Source organism: Diospyros lotus, chromosome 8, assembly GCF_014633365.1.
Source record: "Diospyros lotus cultivar Yz01 chromosome 8, ASM1463336v1, whole genome shotgun sequence".
NCBI lineage: Eukaryota > Viridiplantae > Streptophyta > Magnoliopsida > Ericales > Ebenaceae > Diospyros > Diospyros lotus.
Window position 1 is genome coordinate 26,890,969 of NC_068345.1, and position 25,087 is coordinate 26,916,055.

Sequence of the window (25,087 nt, forward strand, 5' to 3'; positions counted from 1 at the left end):
AAGACCCACAAGCGTAGCTGCAGTAGACGAGCACTTACAATAGCGACAACAAGTCCTACAACAGCTCAAGAAACACCTAGCTATGGCTCAGAACCGTATGAAACAATTGGCATATAAAGGAAGAAGTGAGAGAGAATTTGAGGTAGGGGAGGAAGTGTACTTGAAGCTGAGAGGTCCTCACCTAAGATCCCTGACTACAAGCCCCATTTCTAAACTAAGCTCGAGATACTTCGATCCCTTCACAATTGTGGCCAAGATTGGCAAGGTGGCCTATAAACTGCAGCTACCGGAGGAAACACAGATACATCCCGTCTTCCATGTGTCCTTGTTTAAGAAAGCAGTGGGAGAGCAGCAGGTGAGTTCCCAACTACCTTCAAAAGTGTAGGAAGCCCATGGTACTCCAGAACCAACAACAATAGTGGATAGGCAGGTGATCTACCGCCATGATGCACCCATTGTGCAAGTGTTAGTAAGGTGGTCCAAGAGTCATGGGGATGACAGCACTTGGGAGTACTTACCAGATTTGCTTAACCAGTTTCCGCAAGCAGCCAGCTTGCTGACCATTTCTTAAGGATAAGAAATGCCTCAAGAGGGGGGGTATTGTTACATACTAGGAGGGCACTTAAGTAAAATATAACGATGCCAGTGGAAGAGTAGTAGAAAGTAAATAACAAAAGGTAGTTAGGCTATTTGTAATTAGCCTTTGGGTGGGAAAGACCACTTGTACGCGAGGAATGGGTATAAATTGAAACCCATCCCACAGCGAGAAGCATCCAGATATTGAATACACAATTCTCTACATTTCTCTCTCTCTCATCTTTCTGATCTCTTTCTCAATCTGACCGTTCTCATTTTCTAGGGAATTCTCTCGAATTTTCGGTTCTCATTGTCAATTCAGAAGGATCTCCCAATTGATCATTGCCAGATCTTTGAGGATCTGACACTTTCCAAGGTCCTTTCTACTGTAAAGACTCAACACCTATCTTCAGTCACCTGAATGTCATCTCAGCCTACTACATGGTCTTTTCAGTCAATTGAATTTGAGCAAAGAGTTTTGAGTTTAAGTGCAAACTTCAATTTAGCCAACTGGATGCATCTTGTAGCCAAATGAAATAGCCATAAAACCTTTTAGATCTGAACTAGCCAACTGTATTGTCAAAATAGAAAACATGAAATTAGCTCCAAAGATTACACAAATCAATTTGATTGCTAATATCTTTTCTTTTTCTCAATTCTAAAGGTCAAACCATGGATCAACCATAAATAGCTTGACCTAAAATTGTTTTAGAAGAACCAATATTTCACAAAATCATTGAGCATGCATTTTGTTTTGAGCCCACTTCTAGATCTTGATTCATACCCTGAAAAAACTAAGCCTTTTCTGGAGAAATTCAATCCAATTCATTGAGGGATTATTGATTCATTGTTATATATTTTCTATCATTACAAACAAAGTTGTGAAATTTATTCTCACTGTATTGCTCATCATCAAGAGAGGAGGTTGTTCTAGCATTAACTGCTAGGGTTTATTTTTGCTACAGAAATGGAGATTTGTTAAGGCCCTCTAGCACTTGAGGAAACTAGAGAAGGTTGACTATTTGTTGTTACAATAGTGGAACTCTCACATCATGACTTGGGAAGAGAGGAGATAATCTTAGCATTGAGTTGAATGTCCATGATTAAGATAACTTAGTCATATGAAAAGAAAGCCAACAGAGGCTCCTATGAGGTGAATGGAATAGAACAAGTCTTAGCAAAGAGGTAGAGGAAGACCAAGAAAAGTTTGGCGATAGACTCTTAGGTATGATATGGGTTATAAGGATATAGCCTTGAATAGAAATGATTGGCAAGGTTGAATTCTTGTAGCTGATCCCACCTAGTGGGATTAGGCTTGATATGTTATTGTATATGTACCTAATCACCAAAAAAAAAAAAAAATCTTTAAGCCCATCTGGGACTGAAAAATTGGTGGTTCAACAAGCCATAACACAGGATAATTTCCTGGCTTAATCATGCATCAGAAAGAGATTTGGGCGCGGAGGCTGTTCAAGGTAAAAGGATCAGAATTCCTAAAACAGGACAGGACAAGGCATGATCCAACCATTTATAGAAGTTAGCATTGCTTTAACAAGTTTATGCATGTATTCTGTAATTATTTGGCAAGTAACACATACCCATGAATGTATTTTGTTAGCGCTGATGCTCAGTACATCCATGAAACACCATCAACAATTATTGGTTACCATGATTGTGTACGTTGTAGAAGCTTTTTATGTTAAGTAGAGTAGCTTTTAATAACTCGCATGAGTGTATATCAAGGGCGCAAATTGTATACCCATTGGTACTGTGGCTAACTGAAACTATGATAAAACCATATGTTGAACTGAAATGTCCAAATAAATGAACACATGCTCATACCAACAATGAGTTCCGGCATTGCATGTTCTGAATTTGATGATGTTTAAAGTTGAGCAGTATGTAATTCTAATATTTAAGTGGGGAAATGATACCAGATGTCATAGTAGCAGTTGACTGCCCCCCTCTCTCTGCTTCTTGATTGTCTGTTGCATTCTTTTCAGTTGTTGGTGGAGGCCTATGGCTCACATCTTTGACCTGCTGAGAACTAGAAGCAGCATCACTTCCTCCTCGTTTCTGCCGGGCCTGCTCAGCCATCAGCTGCCATTTTGACAGCATATCATCCCCTCCAACTGCAGCTCGGGCAGCAACATTTGCAGCTGTTGCCCGCATTTTGTCATCTTCTTCTTTGTTTGACTTGAAATATAAGTTCAAAACATACAAGTTCAATTTTTCATTTTTTTTTTTAGTTGAGCAAATATACTGGCTGAAAATTAATCATCCTTGATACCTTCAGTCCTTTGGCACGACCTTCATCTTTCTCCTTCTCCGCATCTCCAGCATTACCTTCTGGCTGAATTTAGATACATAAACATAACAAAATTCAAGGAATAAACAATCATACAGACAAATGCACCACTGAAATTAACGAGTATTTTAAGAAACACTAACTTCATTGAGCTTTTGGAGTTTCTCTGCTTCAGCCTGTTTTCTATCCCATTCTTCCCTGGTTTTTGAGTTAATTTCCATGATTTGTCTCTGAACATCTGACGTAATAAACATTTGGTGCCTTGCCTTTTCAACATCAACCCGCTGCAAAATTCACTTCAGATCACCAAAATTGCTGGCCAACTTTCCTCTCTTTCTTTATAGTTTATCTCAAAAAGAAAACAAGCAAAAGAGAAAAACTAACCTGTTTTGACAGTCTGATCAGATTAGTTATCAATCCACGCATTCTTTCCTCAACACACTATCATTCATTTGCATAAGAAAGGGATAAAAGGACAAAATAAATAAATAAATAAATAAATAAAAATCAGAAGGGACAAATATCTTACCAATGACAAGCATCGCTCCACATCATTGCTCATACTCTTAACACTGCATTTTGACACTGCAACAAATACATTTGTTCAATAACGTCAAGTTGTGCACTTTTGTAATTGTTTTTGCCTCTGGCAACCAAATTCATAAAATCACATAATATAACAATTTCATCAAAAATAAAGCTTTAACTGATTTCTCCCAATTTCATTTGGAGGGGAATTGTCTGCAGAATCATCCTTTCTTCTTCTTCTTGCACAACCCTTCTAGAGGCTTCTGAGATTCGACTTTCTTCTTTGGGCCCAGAAAACAGTTGTTCTTCCTCTTCCTATTTTACATGACATATCAAGTGTGAGCTCCTGAGATCAATTCTGCCATTGCAATTGTTAGCAAATACTTTATAACCATATAAATATTGATGGCAAAATATATTACCCTAAGATTAACTCCACTGACGGCAGTTACATCATTGAGTTGTTCAATGCTTTGGTCCAACAAGGCTGCAGATACTTTTTGCTTCTTACTGGTAGAAATCCAATAAATGCATGCCAATTAAGATAAGGAAAAGTTGATAATTTGATAAGGAAGAAACTAAGCACCAATCAATCAAAATAATGTCCATCTTGCTAGAGAACAATTTATATTACCTTGGTAGAGGTGGTGAAGAATTGAAGGTTTCAAGTGGTTTCTTCTGGCCCACAGAAGGTTTTTTCAGGGGTGTCTTTGCATTATTAACTGGAGATATTGCAGATGGGGTCCGAGAATTTAACTGAATTATAAAAGCAACAAAACTAATTAACAGTGAGCAGACAGTTTCAACAGCAAACCAACATGGACAAGCAAATATCAGTAATGAAAATAAATATCTCCTCCTAAAAAATTTATCCCCGTTAGTGACCCTAGAAGTAAGGAAGAAAAGAAGAAACCAACCGATTCACTACAACTATATCAGATATGCTTGAATCTAAATAATGAACTCCAAAAAGGAAACTAGACACCGAAGTTGCATGCCATCTCTAGAATAGATTGTGTTGAAGAAATAAAAACAGGACCGAGCCAAACTTTGAAGATTCCAAGATAATCATCCATTATCATCTTCCTATTTATTTTGTTTTATTTATTTCTTGCTGTGTATTATCTTGTATTATTTCTTAGATTTATCTTTTAGTGTTGTAATCTAGATGATAGGGATGTAATCTTGTCCTAAATCTTAGGAGAATTCATAGGAAACTACTTGTATAAATATTTCTGATTCGTATCAATAAAACATACGGGAATACCGCTTCCCTTTCTCCCTTTCTACAGATTGCAATTATGAAATTCCAAATTATTCAGAAGACAAAAAAAGGTACCAAAGAAAACACCATTTGGAACTCAGAGAAACAAGCTTCAATGATAGAATTGCGAAATCTGATATGGATAAAATTGTTAGGATTTTACATCATGTTCCCAAGTATAAACTTTCCAATATAAAGAAAAAAGCATGTATCGCAATTTGAAATATTATCTACCATAACGATAGGAAAAAGAAAAGTGTTAGAAGATACAGAGATACAGTTTCCTTTTCTAGAAAATCATATTTTGGTTGATTATATTACTGGCTGTTAGGGATTTGATTTAGTTTATTCTTTTCATTCTTAGTTTCCTAATTTCAGTTGACTTAATTATAGGAAATTAGGTTTAGGCAATTTCCTACTTTAGAGATTAGTTTATTGTTCTATTCTTCATCTATCAATTGTATATATTCAGGGAATGCTACCCTAAGAGAATACATCGGATTAACGGTTCACTTTTGAACATGGTATCATAGCCCTAGGTTCGTATTCCTAGAATCGGGCACTGCTTTCATTCTGTCTTCTTGGTTCTACAACTTCGATAACTGGTATCAACCTCCAATCCACTTTAGTATCACCCTTAAAACCCCGAAACCATGATGGACACAACCAAATCAAGAAATATGACTTAGGCACCTTTCGTTGGAAGTAACGGCACGGCTTCAAGCAAGGAGTTGCAGAACATTCAGGTAGCATATAAACTGAGTGGAAAGGATTATTTGAAGTGGTCCCAGTTAATCTATACATTTCTGAAAGGCAAAGGGAAGCTGAGTCACCTACTTAGAACTGGGCCTAAGAAGGATGATCCTACATATGCAGTCTGGGATAAGGAAGACTCGTTGGTAATGTCTTGGTTGTGGAACTCCATGCTGCCAGAAATCATTAACACAGTTGTGTTTTGAGAATTGCCAAGGAGATTTGGGACGCAGTCAAACTCACATATTCCAAAGTTTATGATGTTGCTCAGATTTATTAGATCAAGACAAAAGTGACAACCACCAAGCAAGGACCTTGGTTAATCACTGAATATGCCAACCTTTTGCAAATTTTGTGGCAAAAGATAGACCATTATCAATGAATTTAGATGAAGTGCAATGATGATGCATTCATACAAAAAAGTTTCGTTGAAAAAAAAAAGAATTTATGACTTTCTTGCTAAACTAAATCTGGAGTTTGATGCAATTAGAGTACAAATGCCTAGAAAGGAAGACCTACCTTCTCTAAATGAGATAATCGCAATTGTGCATGCTAAGGAAGGACGAAGAGGCGTGATGCTTGAGCCATTCACTATAAACAGTTCAGCTCTTACAACTGTGAATAATCTTGGCTCGAACAAGCTACCTAGAGAGGATAAGAAGCCATCCAATTCATCAAAAGTAAACAACAAGGACTCTCTATGGTTTAACTATTGCAGGAAGCCTCATCATACCATAGAGAAGTGTTGGAAGCTTCATGGTAAGACTCCTAAGAATGGACAATCGAGAGGATAAGAGCAGGTTTGTGTGGCCATTATACAACAGCCTATTGAAGGAAGACCCCAAGAATAGTCAAGTCCAATGGAGCTCAATAGGGAGGAGATTGAAAAATTAAGAAGTATATTGCGATCATTGGAGAAGAAAACTAGGACAAGTACATGCACTCTCGCCCTTATAGGTATATCTTTCTCTTCTCATGCCCTTCATGCTTCGGATATAACCCTTCCAAATGCTTGGATAATTGACTCAGGAGTCACAAATCATATATGTGAGAAAATAATTATGAGGAAAAACCTAAGAGACTAGCCTCTCTTATCTTGTTATTTATAATAAGTATAATGGGCCTTAAACCTATGGGCTTAATCTAATTACAAAAATAAAACACACATATAATAACTATAATATATACTAATAATTCTAACATTCCCCCTCAAGCTGGAGCAATGATATCATATGCACCAAGCTTGTTACAAATATATTCCACTTGAGCACTCTTTAAAGATTTGGTGAAGACATCTGCAAGTTGATCATTGGAGTTAACAAACTCTGTAACAATAACACCTCCAATCATCTTTTCTCTAACAAAGTGACAGTCGATTTCAATATGCTTAGTCCGCTCATGGAACACTGGATTAGAAGCAATGTGTAAGGCAGTTTGATTATCACAAATAAGCTTCATAGGAGACACTTCACAAAACTTGAGTTCCTGCAGAAGTTGTTTAAGCCAGATGAGCTCACAAGTTGCATTAGTCATAGCCTGATACTCTACCTCTGTATTGGATCTGGCTACTACATTTTGTTTCTTACTTTTCCAAGAAACCAGATTTCCTCCCACAAAAACACAATACCCAGAAGTTGACCGACGATCAAAAGGAGATCCTACCCAATCTGCATCTATATAACAACAAATATCGGTGTGTCCCTTATCCTCATAAAGCAGCCCTTTACCTGGAGCTCTTTTGATATATCTTAGAATTCGGATAACAGCATCTCAGTGAGAATCACATGGAGAACTAAGGAACTAGCGAACTACACTCACAACAAAAGCAATGTCAGGACGAGTGACTATGAGATAGTTCAACTTGCCTACCAGTCTCCTATACCTTCCAGGGTCTAAATAAAGCTTCCCATGTCCCGGCAAGAGTCGGATATTCGGATCCATTGGGGTGTCAACTGGTTTGCAATTCACCATACTAGTTTCTTCTAAGATATCAAGTGCATACTTCCTCTGAGAAATTGAGATACCATCTCCTGATTGAGCAACTTCAATACCCAAGAAATATTGAAGTTGGTCTAGGTCTTTGGTCTGAAAGTGTTGATGTAGATGTTCCTTTAGCTTCTGTATTCCAACCTAATCACTCCCTGTGATAACAATGTCATCCACATAAATAACAAGGTAGATACATAAGGAAGCAGAATGGCGATAGAAAACCGAATGATCAGCCTCACTTCGAGTGAAACTAAAGGATTGAACCACAGTGTTGAACCTGCCAAATCACGCCCATAGAGAATGTTTCAGACCATAGAGAGACTTCTTGAGTTTGCAGACGACACTGGACTCCCCCTGGAGCAACAAAACCAGGTGGTTGCTCCATATATACCTCTTCTTGCAAATCACCATGAAGAAATGCATTTTTAATATCAAGCTGATAGAGTAGCCAATGACGCGTAGCAGCCAAAGAGAGAAGAGGCGAACAGAGACCATTTTCGCAACAGGAGAGAAAGTATCGCTGTAATCTAGCCCATAGATCTGTGTAAAGCCTTTGGCAACCAAGCGGGCCTTAAGACGTTCCACCTGGCCATCATGACCCATTTTGGGAGTGAATACCCAACGGCAACCAACGGAGTCTTTCCTGGTGGTAAAGACACCAAATCCCAAGTACCATTTGAATGTAAGGCGTCAATCTCATCTAACATAGCCTGGCGTCAATCTCATCTAACATAGCCTGGCGCCAACCAGGATGGGACAGAGCTTCACTTGTGATTTTAGGAATGGAAACAGAGGAAAGGCTCGAAAAAAATGCACTATAAGAAGGAGACAAACGATCATAGCATAAAAAGTTATAAATAGGATGGGAATTACGAGTAGACCATGTACCTTTGCGAAGAGCAACAGGGAGATTGTCGAGCTCAGGATCCGAGGCAAGAGGGACCACAGACGGAGAGAGCGAGTTAAGAGAATCCTGGGCTGGAGGAATGCTGGCGCCGGTAGCGGGATGAGGACGACGGTGATATGTAAGAAGGGGAGGAGCCATGGTAGGTGGACCAGAAAACGGTAGGGTAGACGCTACAGAGGAGACAGACGGACCCGAGGAGGATAGCGGAAGAAAAGAAAAAAGAACAGGCAAAACATGGTGAAGACTCTGTGAATCAGGTTGAGCAACCGAAAAAAAAAGACTGATGTTCAAAGAATGTGACATTAATAGACAAAAAACAGCGATGCGGCTCAGGAGAGTAACACTTATAGCCTTTTTGCAACCGGGAATAGCCGAGGAAGATACACTTGAGAGATTTTGTAGCAAGCTTATCCTATCCAGGTGAAAAAGAATGCACAAAACAAATACATCCAAAAACACGAAGAAGAACAGAATAAAGTGGCTATGTAGGGAACAAAAGGGAATGAGGAATTTGCTCCTGTAACGCTGAAGATGGCATGCGATTGATTAGATAACATGCAGTTAGAACAGCATCGCCCCAAAATTTGGTGGGAAGATTGGCATGTAAAAGAAGCGTCTGTGCAGTCTCAATAAGATGGCGATTCTTACGCTCAGCAACCCCATTTTGTTGAGGTGTGTAAGGACAAGAAGATTGATGCAGAATGCCATTAGCAGTCATAAAGGTAGTAAATGGAGAAGAAACATACTCAGGGGCATTATCACTACGGAAAGCACGGATAGAAACTCCAAACTGTGTTTTTATTTCAGCAATAAATGTCTGAAAAATAGAAAATAACTCGAACCAACTCTTCATAAGAAACAACCAAGTGCAATGGGAAAAGTCATCAATGAAAGTAACGAAATATGAAAAACCAAGAGTAGAATTGATGCGACTGGGCCCCATACATTAGAGTGCACAAGGAAAAAGAGAGGCTCAGCCCTATTATTGACTCAACGAGAAAAAGAATGACGAGCGTGTTTACCACACTAACACGACTCACAGTTAAACATGGACAATGACGACAAACTAGGAACTAATTTCTTCAGTTTGGAGAGGCTGGGATGACCGAGACGATAGTGGAGAAGATCTAGAGAAGCGGCACTGGTGCAAGCTACCAGCGAACTAGGCACAGCAAGATGATAGTGACCCTGTGACTCACGCCTAACGCCAATCGTCCGCCCCGTACCCTGGTCCTGAACACAAACAGAGGTAGGAGTAAAGATAACAGAACAGTTAAGGGTTTTGGTAAGTTGACTAACTGAAATCAAATTAAAATGACTATCAGGAACATATAAAACATAATTTAATGAGAAAGACGAGGTGGGTGTGATTTAACCGATTCCTTTAACTGTAGTTTTGGTGCCATCAACCAGGGTAACAGTAGGTAGGGTATCAAAATAGTAAGTGAGGAGAAAAGAAGTTCATTACCACACATATGGTCAGTGGCGCCAGAATCTATAATCCAAGGACTAATAGATGAGCCTTGAGCAACACAAGCAACGGGATTATCAGGATGAGACGGCTGGGTAGCCTGAAACTTCAAGAAGGCATTATACTCAACTGCAGACACAGGTACCAATTGCGAACCCGGTGGAGATTGAGCAGGACTAGGATCGCTCTAAAATACATGGGCTACACTGGTAGATGATACAAGTAGAGTAGCTGGCCGACCATGTTTCTTCTAGCATTTGTCCTCAAGATGACCCAGTTTCTTACAAAAGGTACACTGTGGACGTGAGCGATTATTATTGCGTCCTCTATTTTCTCCTATGGTTGAAGCCTGAGACACAAGGGTTGAAGATTCGGCTGGAGGAACAACATGAGAAGAAGAGGACATACCATGTGCACCTGTCATATTCAACAACCTTTTGAAAGAGTCCTTCATGGTAGGGCTAGCGGAGCTGGTCAAGATTTGATGTCTGATGGCGTCAAACTCTGGTTTCAGACCGGATAGAGCAATAACCATAAAAAACTTCTCTTGTTGAGCAATCTGTTCGGTGCGGATCGTAGTGAAAGGAAGAAGAGCATCAAATTCTTGCATGAGAGCCTGAACTTGCCCTAGATAAGATTCTATGGACGACTCTTGCTTGAGATTCTTGATATTAGAAACCATAGGGTACAAAGGTTGGATGTCGTTTGTATAACACTCTTCAGCTTCCTTCCACACATCAACACAAGTTTCAAAGGGGCGAAAGAGCTGCATGATGGAAGGATCAATAGACTGCCATAGGAGGCTACATAATTGGGCATCAACTTGTTCCCATCTAGCCCGATTCACTTCTGGCACACTTTCAGCCTTTGTGGTAAGATGATCTGCTTGGCCTTGCCCTTTGAACCACATTTTGACAGAGGCTGCCCATGAGAGATAATTGGCCGACCCAATCAACTTGACAGTGGTAATATTGGTTATCCCAAGATTGGAGACAGTAAAGGATTGAGAGGCGGCAGGGGCAACAGGTACCGAAGCGGGAATAGCACCGGCAGAAACAACGTCACTGAAATCAGACATGGCGAGGGTTTCGACACTGGAAGTGGCTTGAGAAGTCGCCGGCGATCAGATTTGGAGAAGCCGGAAAAAGTGGCCGGCGGACGCGCTGTCACGCGCCGGCACGTGGAGACGGAGGCAGCAATTTGCGACGGCGCGTGGGTGGTTCGGCGTGGGCGAGTCTTCGGCGATCGGCCGATCTAGGGGCAGCGAACTTGATGGTGGTGGCGGTGTTATCCAATGGTGGCCGGACAGTGGGGTTTTGGTATTGGGCAGTGATGGTAGGGTTTGACGGCTAGGGTTTCTAATGCTGGAAAAAAATACACAGCGGGACTAGGGTTTTTTTTTCCTCACCGGTGGCTCTAATACCATGTGAGAAAATAATTATGAGGAAAAACCTGAGAGACTATCCTCTCTTAACTTGTTATTTATAATAAGTATAGTGGGCCTTAAACTTATAGGCTTAATCTAATTACAAAAATAAAACACACATATAATAACTATAATATATACTAATAATTCTAACAATATAACTTGTTATTCCCACATATTTATCTCCTATGCACCATGTCCTAGTAATAGGAGAATAACCATTATAGATGGCTCGGTGATAGCTGTGGCTGGCTAAGGGGTCCTCATAAACAATCACCTCACCATAAAAAATGTTCTCCATGTGCCTAAGCTATTCACCAACCATGTGTCAATCCAAAAACTCACCACATATTCTAATTGCAATGTAATTTTTCATTCATCCTTTTGTGAGTTTCAAGAACAAGGCACAAGAAGGATGATTGGACGTGCTAGAGAGAGAGATGGTCTTTACTATCTTGAAGAACCTAGTGGACAGGTTAATAAAGGGAGAGTTTCCTCTCTACCATTCATTATCGAGTCCTCCAAGTCCAATAAAGACAAGCTTTGGCAGCGATGGACAGTCGACAAAGACGAAAGGGACAAACCAAAGAACGATTGGCAATGGCCAAGGAAGTCAACAAGGAAGAACCGACAAGGAAGAACTGGTGGCAATGGCAATGAAGATAGATAGGGAAGAACCCTAAGAATGGCAATTAAGCACTGGCAATGAAGGCCAGATAATGGCTATGTAGGCCGGTGAAACAGAGGGTCCTAGAAACGGACGGCAATGAAGGCTGGAAAAAACAAAACTCTCCCAGGTAACGACAGGCTCTGATACCATGTTAAGAAAGAAAATTTCTCTTCTTGATTGATAAAAGAACTGTACATGCGTTGGATATATACACAAAGGAGATCTAAAGTATCTCCAAACTAGGTAGCTTCTAAGAATCTACAATCAAAGAAATTTAGAAACTATATATTCTCCTAATTGTACATTGCCTAAACTAGGAAGATCTTCGAATTTCTTGACAAGTCCATATATTTGAGTGAAGGTGAAATAATACCAAGTAAGGGGCTTGATGCAGAGAGTGAAAGATAAAGGGATTACTAAGTGCAAAAAGCAATTAATAAGGTGTAAGTCAAAAATTAGAACTGCTCAAAAGAAAGATGCCTTTTACCCTGCTAGTCCTCCTATTGTTTCATTGGGTGGAATGACCAATGTCTAAGAGAAGTTCACTATTCAAACAAAAAGAAAACAAATCAAAGTGGTAATGGAAGTAGAAGTGGGAATGCCATTGGAGAAATTATTCGATGTAAAGGAGGAAATTAACTGTAGAAATAGCCAGAATGTTTTATACAGCAGAGGTGCCACCTCACCTTGCAAGGAATATGTCCTTTATTAGGTCTTATTAATTCATGGCAAATTACAATCTTGCAGGTAACATGTGCAATTGCAGAATTCAAATTCCATGGATACTAACTCAAAAGATTTGGCCTTAGTTATTGTCTCTAGACCATAGTTACCAAGAACATGGCCTGTTCTGCGTCGTGGAAGCAAAACAGGTACAGGGTATGTTAAGTGTTCTGGTTTTGTGGTATGGAGGGGATCAGCTTAATAGGTTTGTTACTTTGGGTCATGGTATGTTTTATAGTTGTATTTAGGTCAAAATAGTTGGATATACTTTTCCATTACAAAAGCTCATTTGTTTTGTTTTATTTTGAATTCTTTCCTATGTTCTTGTACAACTTATGCACATTTAGTTGGCATTCTATAGAGTCAAAGACTTTATGATTTTCACATTTCATTCACAGGAATTAGTTCAAACAAGAAGTGTGGTAGGCAATGATTGGACATTGTCAAAGTGCAATGGAATATGCAAGAAAGTGAGGTAGGCAAGCCCTGGTTTCTCTAATTTTCTTTGAAAATTTTCCGACTTCAAGTTTCTTCCCTAGTTTTAAATTGTTTTAACAAAGTTCATACACAGCTTGGTATCCCCATTCTTGGGGTCCAGAATCACATTTCTCATAATACAGGGCCGGAAAAGAACAACAATTTGAAACACGTGATCCAGATTGCGGTTCCAAAGGGGAGGCAAACCTAGTAACTATGCTCTAGACAACCATGCACAAGAAAGATATGTTGATAACAAAATAATTGTACACTTCCATGGTGGGCTTCAGAGTAACATTTTTCATTATGGAACGCTACTATAACAAACAAATGAAGCTTTAAGAGTTTGGAAGAGTGCATACAGGGGTAGGACCAGGTTATATCATATCCTAATTTTGAATCCATGCATGCAAACTTCAGACAATAAACAAGCAGGTATATGAACATGGTTGATACAGGATTACCAATATATTAGGGTCAAGTGGCGGTGTCATAGAAGACGGCATTGAATTTGGAGGCAGCGCACTTGCAGATGTTGAGAAGCCCATCCTTGAGGACTGCATCTCAATAGCTTTATCCTTTGAAATTCCAGTCATTGCATTCCCATGTTCACCCTGTACAGGAGGTAAAGAAGATAATCCTTGAGGAGAAGACAACTGAGATTTGTGCTGTTGCTCAGTCCCCTGGTCAATGGGCTCCTGCTTAACATATGATATTGATGAACCAGCACCACCTTTCTGCTCTTTATTAGCTGATGATTGCCAATGAAGTGAATTCTGAGGAAAGGTTGAATTATTTGTCAAGTGAGAAAGAGTTCCACTTCCACCTTGCACTCTCTTCTGTTGAATAAATGAATGTGATCTCTCTGTAACAGTGCTTTGATGAACTGGACCCGGTCTCATTTGGGAATCATGAGGCTGCTGTTTGAGAGATGATGCTGAAGTGCCAACATTTGCTCCAGAAAATGGAGCATAATTACCCGTTGTATTTCCATAAATGGGATAAGATGACTGTGAGAAGTGCAGATGTTGTTGCTGCTGTTTGCTAAGTCCTTGTATGGGGATTGTAGAGTGCTCCTTTTCTTGGTTTATGTTACTTAAATTGGATGAAGGCATTTGTCTTCCTGGCATTCCACGCAAATCAAATTGGTGTTCCATCTCTCGAGATTTTTGACCATTACTATCCATTTTTTCAAGGTTTGCATGTGTCTTCAATTGTGCAGCTGAAGAAGGCATAAGAGAAACATCTTCAGGAGAAGTGACACCCTTCTGAAGAGGCCGTGGAACAGCTCCCTGATTCATTCCAACAGATGGCATTGTTAATTCTTAGGTTGTGCAGAGCTTGAGAGTCTAATAAGAATTGGTTGGATCAAGTTTGAGTTTTGAGCACTCTTTTAGTTTGGATTTAGCATTGCATTTACAAACAAAATAAAGACGCTCAAAATACAATTTCATAATCACCTGTTCATGCAATTTAAATATTGCCATCCTTAGCATCTGGTCCCCAACAATACTTCTCATGTGCCGAACAAATCCATCTTTGGAAATTTCATTTTTCTGAAAAATAGAGAATCCTTCACTATTAGAAGAGAAGTGATAGGATTAACAACAACAATAATGAAATCATCCCTAGGTAGTCATGGATAAAAGTTCATGTCAGGACTCACCTTCAATTTAAGAAAAAGAGTTTGCAGTTGCATCGCTCTGTCCTTGTCAAGTTGGGGTTGTATGACTGGAAGCAACAGGCCAAAAGGCACTAGCTTCCCCCGATTCATTGAATTCATTCCCTGCTCTGCTGCCATAGCCTGTTGGTTATTCATCTTCTGTAAGTTCGGATTTTGACAATCACTCTCTGGATTGTGTTTCCTGTCTGGCTCCCTGATATGTACAGGATTCTTTTCTGAATTCTGTATAGCCAGTGCTCGAGAAAAATGAAGGGTACTTTGCCCCACTTGCTGTTGTTGACTGTTATCCTGTAGTTGTTTCTGTTGCAAAGGGATGGCATTCAGTTCCTGTGAGGTTTCAATTTGTTGATGCTGGTTATCAGGCCCAGATCCAAGTTGCTTTAGCTCCATTTCGGACATATGTCGCTCTTGATTCCGGGAACCATTTAGATCTTGTGAATTTTGACCATTAACGTTTTCATCTTGACTGGAAGGATTCCACTGTTGAAAAAACTGACTGGAAATGTGATTGCTTCCATGAGATATAGGTGCTGTTTTATGTTCAACATATCATGATTAATTACAAAAGTTCAAAGCAGGGAATGTGAAAAACAAATGAAAAGACATGCACTACAAGTCAAAAAAACATGCAAGTTAAAGGTGCCAAAGGCATCCACTAAATGATCAGAATTAAAGTTCCAATTCTTCAGAATTAGAAGTGCTACTACCTTCTAGACAAGTATTGCCTCTTCCAAGAGATGACCATTTCTCACAAATCTCTCAACCACACCATTCTAACTGATTTGGTTTAAACGTCACACATGGAGGAAGCCCTAAATAAGATGAGGAGAAAGAACCAACTTTACACTCAAATGAAGCGACCTTGATGTTAGCCAAATAACCAGAAGGAAACATCTAATTTAGTTAATATATAAGCCCAACATAATGTCAAAACAAAATAAACACATCCCAACATTCTCAAATTCGTTTTCAAACATACACACAAGATGATATAGGGAGAAACTCTCAACCTTAGTTGAACCAACCTAGGGGTGGCAGCTATTTAATGGTATTATCATGTGGAGTTAAAAGGCCAAAAGACAAGAAGTGTTAATGATTTTTTGAGCTTTACTAGAAACATTTAGGGGCTAGATCTGTGTCATGTACCTAGGGTTTAACCTAGGGTTTGGATTGGAATTTGGAAGAGCCCAAGGGAATTAGGACCAAGAACAGAATGGATTGAGGGAGAATTGGATAGAAGGAGGGAGATAATAGACAGAAATGATGGAGAATAACAGAGAAAGGGAGAGATTAGAGAAAAAGCAGAGGGAAACGGAAGGGAATTTGAGAGAGAATTGATGAGAGGGAAAACTGAAATTTAATTATCATTTAAAACATGTCCTACAAACAGTCTTCAGTAGCTTGATATAGCTACTCTACAAAAAATAACAAACTAATAGAAAAATACAACTAGAGGAAAATACAAGTAAAATGTAAAATAGGCTAATTACTGTTTTAGCCATAGTAAAACCCTTGGGTCCTGACAATCTGGTGTCTAAATAGCAAAAACCCAAAAAAGGAATATTCATGAAAAGAAAAGGAGGGAACAAAAAGTTTCTAAGTGCTTCTTTCATAATGTTTTTGCTTCTGTTTTTCTATTTTCAAGATGTTGAAAACTAAGAACAACAAATTGGTACCATTCCTTTTCCATTTGTATAAAAAACCAGTAAGAGCCAAAAACCTCCGTACCCTTCCACCACTCACACCACCATACTCTAAGCTTCCCTGATAACAATTAAAAAGGAAAAGGAAAGATATGGTCTTATTGCCTCAACCAAATAGGTATGGAAGAAAACCTTTAGGGATTCCATTAACCCAAATTGGCAACATCATGGAGAAAAAAAAAAAGGTAAATTCAACTCCTACATTGCACTCTGAACCCTGTTTCTCCATCTTGTGAGTCTTCTCAATATCAAGTTTGCAAACCAAACCTAGGGAAGAACCCTTAAGGCTAGAATTATGACACTTGTTTGCAATTAGAGCTGCCTCTAATGATGAATCCCCACAATGGAATTCTAAGAGAAGGATACAATACTAATAACAAAACCCAAGGTCACAAAGAAAGAAGTTTAGCAATGATCTTCTACACACTACCAACCAAATTAACAAGCTTAAAACTGTTAATATCATTAGCCCCCACTGACTCAGGAATGAAAGCAATAAAATTAGCTCTTGAAATTTCTTTTTTAAAACATCTTGACTCAAAGAACTTGAAGATGGTCTTCATAATGTCATTCCCTACCACACCCCACACAGCTAGAAGAAAGCTATAGCACAACCATATTGCTTGGGAACCTTAGCTCCTTAGGACTATGATGTACTTGTTGCAACACCTCATCTTCAAGGCCAGGTTTACAGTTTAACAAATAAGGATTTAAAACAAACAACAAAAACTAGGCCCCAAATCCTTCTCCTCTGAGTTTAAATTCTCATAGAACTAACAATGACAGTACAGACATCACTATTTGAACCATCTCAACACCATAAAGTAACAATCTACCAATATGATTACTTCTCCAACAAACATTAGCCAACATATGCAAATATTTAATGTTATTATCACTTTCCCTTAAGGAAAGACCCCTAGACTTCCATTTTTGTAAGGAATCCCTAGGCTTATATTTTTCTGAAAGAAATTAGTTGAAAGTAAAGTCTAGGGATCTTCACATAAAGGAAAGTGATAAATCTGGAGATCCCTAGATCTCAACAATCGACAAATTTGTTCCAAAACAAGAAGACTGTATTTATCAAAAAAGAAAAAGAAAAGATAAGAAGAAGAAACATCTTTTAAAAAATAAAAATATAACAGAAAGAAGAAGCCTCTTTACCTCTCTCTTGGATTAAACTCAAGAAAGCCATTTCCCCATCTACAGAAAAGGCTTGCCAGACTTCACATTCAAACTTGTATTGTATTCAATAATTCAATTAATCCTCAAAATAAGCTTATTGGCAAATGTCAAGAAGAAGGGAAAAAATCCAATCATACTTCATTCCAAGGTACCAGAAAAATATATACACGCCTATCACTCATATAGGCAGTTTCCTAAAGTCTAATTATGTAGTTTCCTAATTAGATAGTTTCCTAAACTAACTTAGGAAATATGTACAAAAAAGGAAACAATTACAAATGCAAATACGATCATATCAAATCAGAAAATAAAATACAATACAAACAATATATGCAGATCAGTAAGTTATTTGATTGTCTTCTAACACTCCCCTTCAAGATGGTGAGTGTATATCATGCATTCCCATCTTGCTCAATATTTTGTCACACACATGACCCGGAAATTCTTTAGTCAAGACATCTGCTAGCTGATCTCCTGTAAGAACAAAGGGTATGTAGATCAAGACACTCTCTAGTTTTTCTTTGATGAAGCGACTATCTACCTCAACATGCTTTGTCCTATCATGTTGAATAGGGTTATGGGCAATGCAGATTGCTGACTTGTTATCACAATAGAGCCTCATAGGAGCTAATCATCTAATCTTGAAATCATCCAAAACAATTTTTAGCCACGGTAATTCACATATATCTAGGACCATTGATCTAAATTCTGCTCCAGCACTAGACTGAGCCACCACATTTTGTTTTTAACTTCTTCAAGTCACAAGATTCCCACCTAAGAATGTGCAATAATCTAAAGTAGATCTCCTATCAACAAAAGACCCTACACAATCAGCATCAGTGTATGCTTCCAAAGACAATTCTCTCCTTTTCTAAATAGAATACCCTTAAGATAACGAAGAATCCTGTGTGCCTTTAGATAACTTTCCTTAGGGCTATGCATAAATTGGCAATGTCTAGTCGTGTATGGGATAAGTAAATAAGTCTCCCTACTAGCCTCTAATAGGATTCCTTGTCGACCGTACCAGCTTCAAGGTTAATATCAATTATGTGATTTGGTTCAATGGGTGTATCAAGTGCCTTGCTTCCTAGCATACCAGTGTCAGTCAAAAGATCCAACACATATTTTTGTTAAGAAATGAAAATACCTTCCTTAGATCGAGCTACTTTTGTGCCCAAAAAATATTTTAATTTTCCCAGCTCTTTTATCTCAAATTCCTTAGTCAAACACCCCTTTAAGAGCTCAATTCCTTCTTTGTCATCACCAATGACAATGATATCATCAACATACACTAACAATGGAATAATTGTCCCTATGACTAAATGGTGTACAAATAAAGTATAGTCAGTATAGTCACCTTGACTTTGTTTGTACCCCATACCAAGCATAACCCTTCTAAACCTTCCAAACCAAGTTCTTGGCGACTGTTTCAGTCCATAGAGAGCCTTTTTCAACCGGCATACTACATTCTCCTCTTTAGTTTGTGACCCAAATCCAAGAGGGATTTCCATATAAATCTCCTCCTCTAAATCCCCATGTAGAAAAGCATTTTTTACATCAAATTGATGCGGTAGCCAATCAAAATTAGCTACTAAGGACAGCAACACCCTAACAATATTCATCTTTGCTACAGGGCAAAAGTCTTCAGGTAATCCACCCCATACATTTGGGTATGCCCCTTAGCAACAAGCCTAACTTTGTGTCTTTCTAGAAACCTATCAGACTTGTATTTTACCATAAACACCCACTTACACCCTATTGATTGCTTCCCCTTAGGCAATTTAACCAATTCCTAGGTTTAGTTCTTCTCAAGGGCTGTCATCTCAACCATCATGACATCCTTCCAATTTTCATTACCTAATGCTTTATACAATGTCTTTGGGATAGGAATAGTATTTAGGTTGGTTAAAAAGGATTTATGGGCAGGAGACAAGTATGAGTAGGTCATGAACAGGTGGAGAAGATGCTTGGCATAGGTCCTTGTTCCCTTTCTGGGGGAAATGGGAATGTCAAGATCACTAAGATTAGGTTCAGGTTGGTTAGAGGCACCGAGATCAAGCTTTGATGTATCTGGATTGGGGAAAGGCATAGGCTGAATGAAGGATGGAGTAGGTTCAGAATTAGAATTGTAGGGTGCTAGACTTGGTTCAGATAATACAACTTGTATAGGTGGAGGAGCTAAGACCTTTCTCCTTGAGTACACCTTTAGTGGACTAGAAGAAGGCTGGAGATTTTCCCTGTGTATCATATTTAGAGAATCCGGTGAGATATCCTTTGGATGAGGCAAAGAAGGATTAGAGGAAGAAGAAGGAAGAGCAGGGAGAAGCAATTCCCTATTCCCATTTTCCAAGAATTCAGTCTCCCCCTAAGGATAAGAATTATTGAAATAGGAACTCTCCTCCATAAAACTTACATCAACTAAGACAAATAACCTTTTGGACGGGGGGATGGAAACATTTATACCCTTTTTAAGTGAAGAAGTACACAACAAAGATATATTTAAGAGCTCTAGGGTCAAGTTTGCCTCTATTAGGTGAGTGATTATGAACAAAACTCAGACAACCAAACACTTTAGGGAAAAGGCCATTAGAAGACATGAATCCTAGAAAAGCTTTAAAAAGGAGCTAAATTGAGCTATTGGAGTCGAGGCTTCTAGAGGGTAACCCATTAATGAGATAGGTAGTTGTCAAGGCAACTTCTCCCCAATAATGTTTAAGAACATTATTGTGGAACAACAAAGCCGTTGCAACAGCTAGCAAATGACCAGTTTTCCTCTCAACCACCCCATTTTGCTGAGGGGTGTAGACACAAGAAGACTCATGAATTATACCCTTTTTTTGGAAGAAAACATATAAAGTTTGGTTGAAAAATCTTTAGCATTACATTATCTATCCAAACCCTTTTTATTTCAGCCCCAAACTAAGTTTTAATCATATTGTAGAAGTTTGGAAAGACAGTGCACACTTCTGATTTAGCCTTTAATAAATATAACCAAGCCACTCATATACAATCATCTACAAACAACACAAACCACCGAGCCCCTGTGAGAGTAGGAACAAGAGAAGAACTCCATATATCACTATGAATTAGAGCAAAAGGAAGTAAACTTCTGTTATTATTAAGAGGGAATGAGACCCTTCTATGTTTAGCAAGTTCACAAACATCACATTGGAAATCCCTAACATCTAATCCCTTGAACAAATAGGGAAACATAAACTAAAGAACCCTAAAAGATGGATGTCCTAGGTGAAAATGATGAAGCCAAAGCATATCCTTATTAAACTTCACTAAAAATGATACAGGAATCTGCCTTTTATCAATTTGTCCACTAAGATCTTCAAGATGATATAGTCCATCCTTTACCCTAGCACACCCAATCATCTTCCTCGAGTCCTTTTCCTGAAATTCACAAAATGAGGGATAGAAGATAACACGACAGTTAGCATCATGGGTTAATTTTTGAATAGAAACAAGATTGGTGAAAAGCTTAGGGACATGAAAAACATTCTTTATTAGGGTTAGATTGTTGTTTATAAGGACATCCCCTTGTCCAGCTATAGTTGTTAAGGATCCATCAACCAATACTATTTTTCTTGTGCTAGGACATGGTTTGTAGAATAGAAATTTGTGTGAGGAAGGGGTCATATGGTCTATGGCTCCAAAGTCAAGAATCCAAGTGCTTTATAGGGTTAAATCTGAAGCACGTAAGCTAAGAGAAGTGGAAGTAATACCTGTGAAGGCAAGATTAGAAGTACTTGTCCCCAGCCTTTTTTCCAGAGTTCCCAACAAATTCCTTAGCTTCTCTATTTCTTCATGGTTTAGCTCCATTGATTCAGCCTAGTCTGGAGCCTTTCCCTTAATAACCTACTGGTTGTTGGCCACATATGCTTGTCCCTTTGGTTGTTCTCCCTTAGCTGGCTTACCACGAAGCTTCTAACATTTTTCAGTAGTGTGCCTAGGCTTCTTGCAGTATGTGCACCACAAATTGTCCTTGTTTATAGTCTTGGCTGAATTTAAAGCCTTCCTATCTTCTCTAGTTTGTTTCTCCTAACCAAGGCCTTTCAAGGTTAAAAGAGCTAAATTCTCCATAGGATTAGTCTCTAGCATCACCCCCCTTTAACCCTCCTCTGCACGCACAATTGATATTGCCTCATTTAAAGAAGGCAAATTAGTCTTGCCAAGAATTTGAACCCTAACTACATCATACTCCACAATGAGTCCCGCGAGGAAGTCATAAGTCCTCTCATTTTCCACAAATTTCTTTAGAATGACAGCATCTTCACTGCACTTCATCTGGATACACTGATAGTGATCCAATTCTTGCCACAAGATTTGCAATAAATTTGCATACTCGGTTATAGACTGAGTCCCTTGCTTAGTGGCTACTACCTTAGTCCTAATTTCATAAAAATGAGCAGCTTTCCAGATCTCCCTAGTCGTTGTAAGAAATACCACTATGTCACTAATTTCTGGAATCATGGAGTTCTAAAGCCAGGAGATTACTAGTAAGTCTTCTTCATCCCATGTAGCATACATGGGATCACTCTCTTTAGGCTCGGTTCCAAGTAAATGTGGCTCAGCTTTCCCTTGCCCTTCAAGAATGTCCTAATAAGTTGGACCACTTAAGATAGTTTTTTCCATTCAGCCGATAGGCTACCTGGATATTTGTAACTCTCCACCGGTGATCGCACCATTACTAGAACTTCCTGCAAAAGAGACTTCAATGGTGTTACTAGATTCCATGGAGTCGGTCATGGTTCTAAGGTTATGAAAGAAGATTGGATTGAAAAAGGTTTCAGACACAAAAGAGCAAGAAGGCGCCTTACTTTGAGGGTAGGAACCTAAGGCTCTGATACCATGTCAAGAAAAAGGGAAAAGATCCAATCATACTTTATTCCAAGGGTACCAGAAAAACATATACATGCCTATCACTATATAGGCAATTTCAAGTCTAATTAGGTAGTTTCCTAAACTAGCTTCGGAAATATGTACAGAAAAGAAAACAATTACAACTGCAAATACAATCATATCAAATCAGAAAATAAAACACAATACAAACAATATATGCAGATTAGTAAGTTATCTTCTCATCTTCTAACAGTAAACTCCTTATACAACTTTTAAATATGAACTGTCAACCAATTCAACTTCCCATCCAAATAAACACTCAATCAACCATTCACCTCAAAACCTTCCTATCCTTTTCAACAACAATAATACCAAACCTTAATCCCATTACGACTTAACAAAAGCTCTTTTGATCGGGTAATTACAACCCCTCAAGCTCCAAGAAATAAAGCAAAAGTTCTTGAGGACAAAAGTTGGATACCACTTAAGGTTCACATACCTCCATTTCATATTTTTCTCATAATTCACTGGGAACAGTTTTTTAAGCCTTCTTGCTCTTTCTGCCCCCACCCCATGCAATGATATTAAAGGTGCGGCTAGGCACAAGGCGCAGCTAGGCACACCTTTTGCACCTAGAATGGTCCTAGGCAGGCGCAAGCAAGCAAGGCGCGCCTGACTGTTTTCTTAAAAGTTTTTTTGCTGTATTAACTTTTAAGTGTTTATTGCTGTAATTTTTAATGAAATCCTAATAGGGAAGAAAAAACTTTTCAGATTCTAATTCTAATTATAACTAAATATTAATTGGAATTGGTATTTACTTATTGAAATTGGTATTTTGTTTATTGATGTGATTTTTAATAGAATCTAATCCTAATGGGAAAAGGAAACTTTTCAAATTCCAATTCCTATTATAACTAAATACTAATTAGAATTGGTATTTTATTTATTGTTGTAATTTTTAATAGAATCAAATCCTAATAGATAAATAAAACTTTTCAAATTCCAATTATAACTAAATACTAATTGGAATTGTTATTTATTTATAGAAATTGGTATTTTGTTTATTGTTGTGATTTTTAATAGAATCCACTCCTAATGGGAAAAGGAAACTTTTCATATTCTAATTCCTATTATAACTAAATATACTAATTGAAATTGGTATTTTATTTATTGATGTGATTTTTAATAAAATCAAATCCTAATAGAAAAAGAAAACTTTTCAAATTCCAATTATAACTAAATGCTAATTGGAATTGTTATTTACTTATTGGAATTGGTATTTTGTTTATTGTTATAATTTTTAATAGAACCCAATCCTAATAGAAAAATGAAACTTTTCACATTCTAATTTCAATTATAACTAAATACTAAATAAACAATAAATCAAAAGAGACTCTCAAACCAAAGAGACTGATGCTTCTGATGAAATTATAGAAATGTTTGATCTTGATGATGAGAATGATTTTTGAATTATTTAAAATTCATAATTAGTTAATCTTAATTAGGATTTAAGACCTATAAATTATTTATGATTTAATTTAAGTTGAATTAAAGACTTTTCTTACAATTTTTTTTTACTTTTGTGATGCTTATACGCTGGTTATTGAAATATGATAGGATGTGCTTTATTAAAATTTACAGGTATATAATTTGTTTTAATATTTTTCTTAGTTAGTATATGTTGAATTTTTAATTTTCTTGATAACATGCTTGTAAAAATATTATTAGGAGTTAAGACTTATTTTATGCCTTTGTCACAGCCGAGGGCACTATTGTAATTGGGGTGTTATAAGTGAGGGGTACATGATTGTAATTAGAGATGGAGATGTAGGTAATTAGAGCCAAGCGCACATGGCCACTTGAGGTCCTAAAGCAGAGAGTTGTTATGAGAATTCTCTAGAAATTGTAACTAACTCTCCTATAAATAAGAAGTGCATGAGAGGATGGGGATCATGTGAGGATTATTCCACTAATCTTTTCCCTCCTATTCTTCTATTCACCTCTCTCTCTCTCTCTCTCTCCCCCTCTAATTCTCATGTTTCTTCTCTCCTACCAATTCTCATCTATTCCTCAATTACGGAAGAGACTTCCTGCCAGATCTCAGATCTGACATTTGGTATCAAAGCCAGCGATCTTGCTAGAGTAGGCATGGCTGAGGGCACTAGGGTAAAGCAAATGGAATCCCGATTGGATGCCATTGAATTGGGAATGCGACAGAACCAGGAGCAGGTAGATGATCGTCTAGAGACATTGGAGTTGGGAATTCAACAGACTCAAGAGGAGATCAACTAGAGCTAATCGAAGAATGCAACCAATTTGGATCGGGCGGTCAACGGGATCAGGGAGGAATTTGCTAGATTGAGCCCGTAGTTGAGTGTCACCTTGAGCATGTTTTCTTAGCAACCCAATGCCAACTTGCCAATGAATTTTTCCCCCCAAGGCTTCCTAGGCCCCAATTCTGACGACGCTTAGGAATAGACAGAGGCCCCATGATCCGACAGAGATAGGGGACGGGGTTGAGACAGAGGAATTGGGGGAACTCGCCGCACACTTACGGGGCAGAGGATGGAAATCC

The 25,087-nt window shown here is 38.3% G+C and overlaps 1 protein-coding gene across 6 annotated transcripts in view; it reads right to left on the reverse strand.

Annotated features, from left to right (window-relative positions):
- LOC127807585 (transcription initiation factor TFIID subunit 4b-like) overlaps positions 1 to 25,087 on the reverse strand; it is a 74,187-nt gene that overhangs the window by 20,225 nt on the left and 28,875 nt on the right. Inside the window, exons 3-13 of one of the 6 annotated variants that reach the window (XM_052345568.1) lie at positions 14,759 to 15,306; positions 14,553 to 14,648; positions 13,557 to 14,384; positions 4,047 to 4,168; positions 3,835 to 3,922; positions 3,592 to 3,727; positions 3,414 to 3,469; positions 3,269 to 3,325; positions 3,028 to 3,168; positions 2,867 to 2,929; positions 2,511 to 2,772 (exon numbers count right to left, since the gene is read on the reverse strand). In XM_052345568.1, the coding sequence (XP_052201528.1) occupies positions 2,511 to 2,772; positions 2,867 to 2,929; positions 3,028 to 3,168; positions 3,269 to 3,325; positions 3,414 to 3,469; positions 3,592 to 3,727; positions 3,835 to 3,922; positions 4,047 to 4,168; positions 13,557 to 14,384; positions 14,553 to 14,648; positions 14,759 to 15,306 (2,397 nt within the window). Of the gene's footprint in view, positions 1 to 2,510; positions 2,773 to 2,866; positions 2,930 to 3,027; positions 3,169 to 3,268; positions 3,326 to 3,413; positions 3,470 to 3,591; positions 3,728 to 3,834; positions 3,923 to 4,046; positions 4,169 to 13,556; positions 14,385 to 14,552; positions 14,649 to 14,758; positions 15,307 to 25,087 lie in introns of those variants that run through there. The other 5 variants (XM_052345569.1, XM_052345570.1, XM_052345571.1 and 2 more) reach the window with 5 other exon arrangements.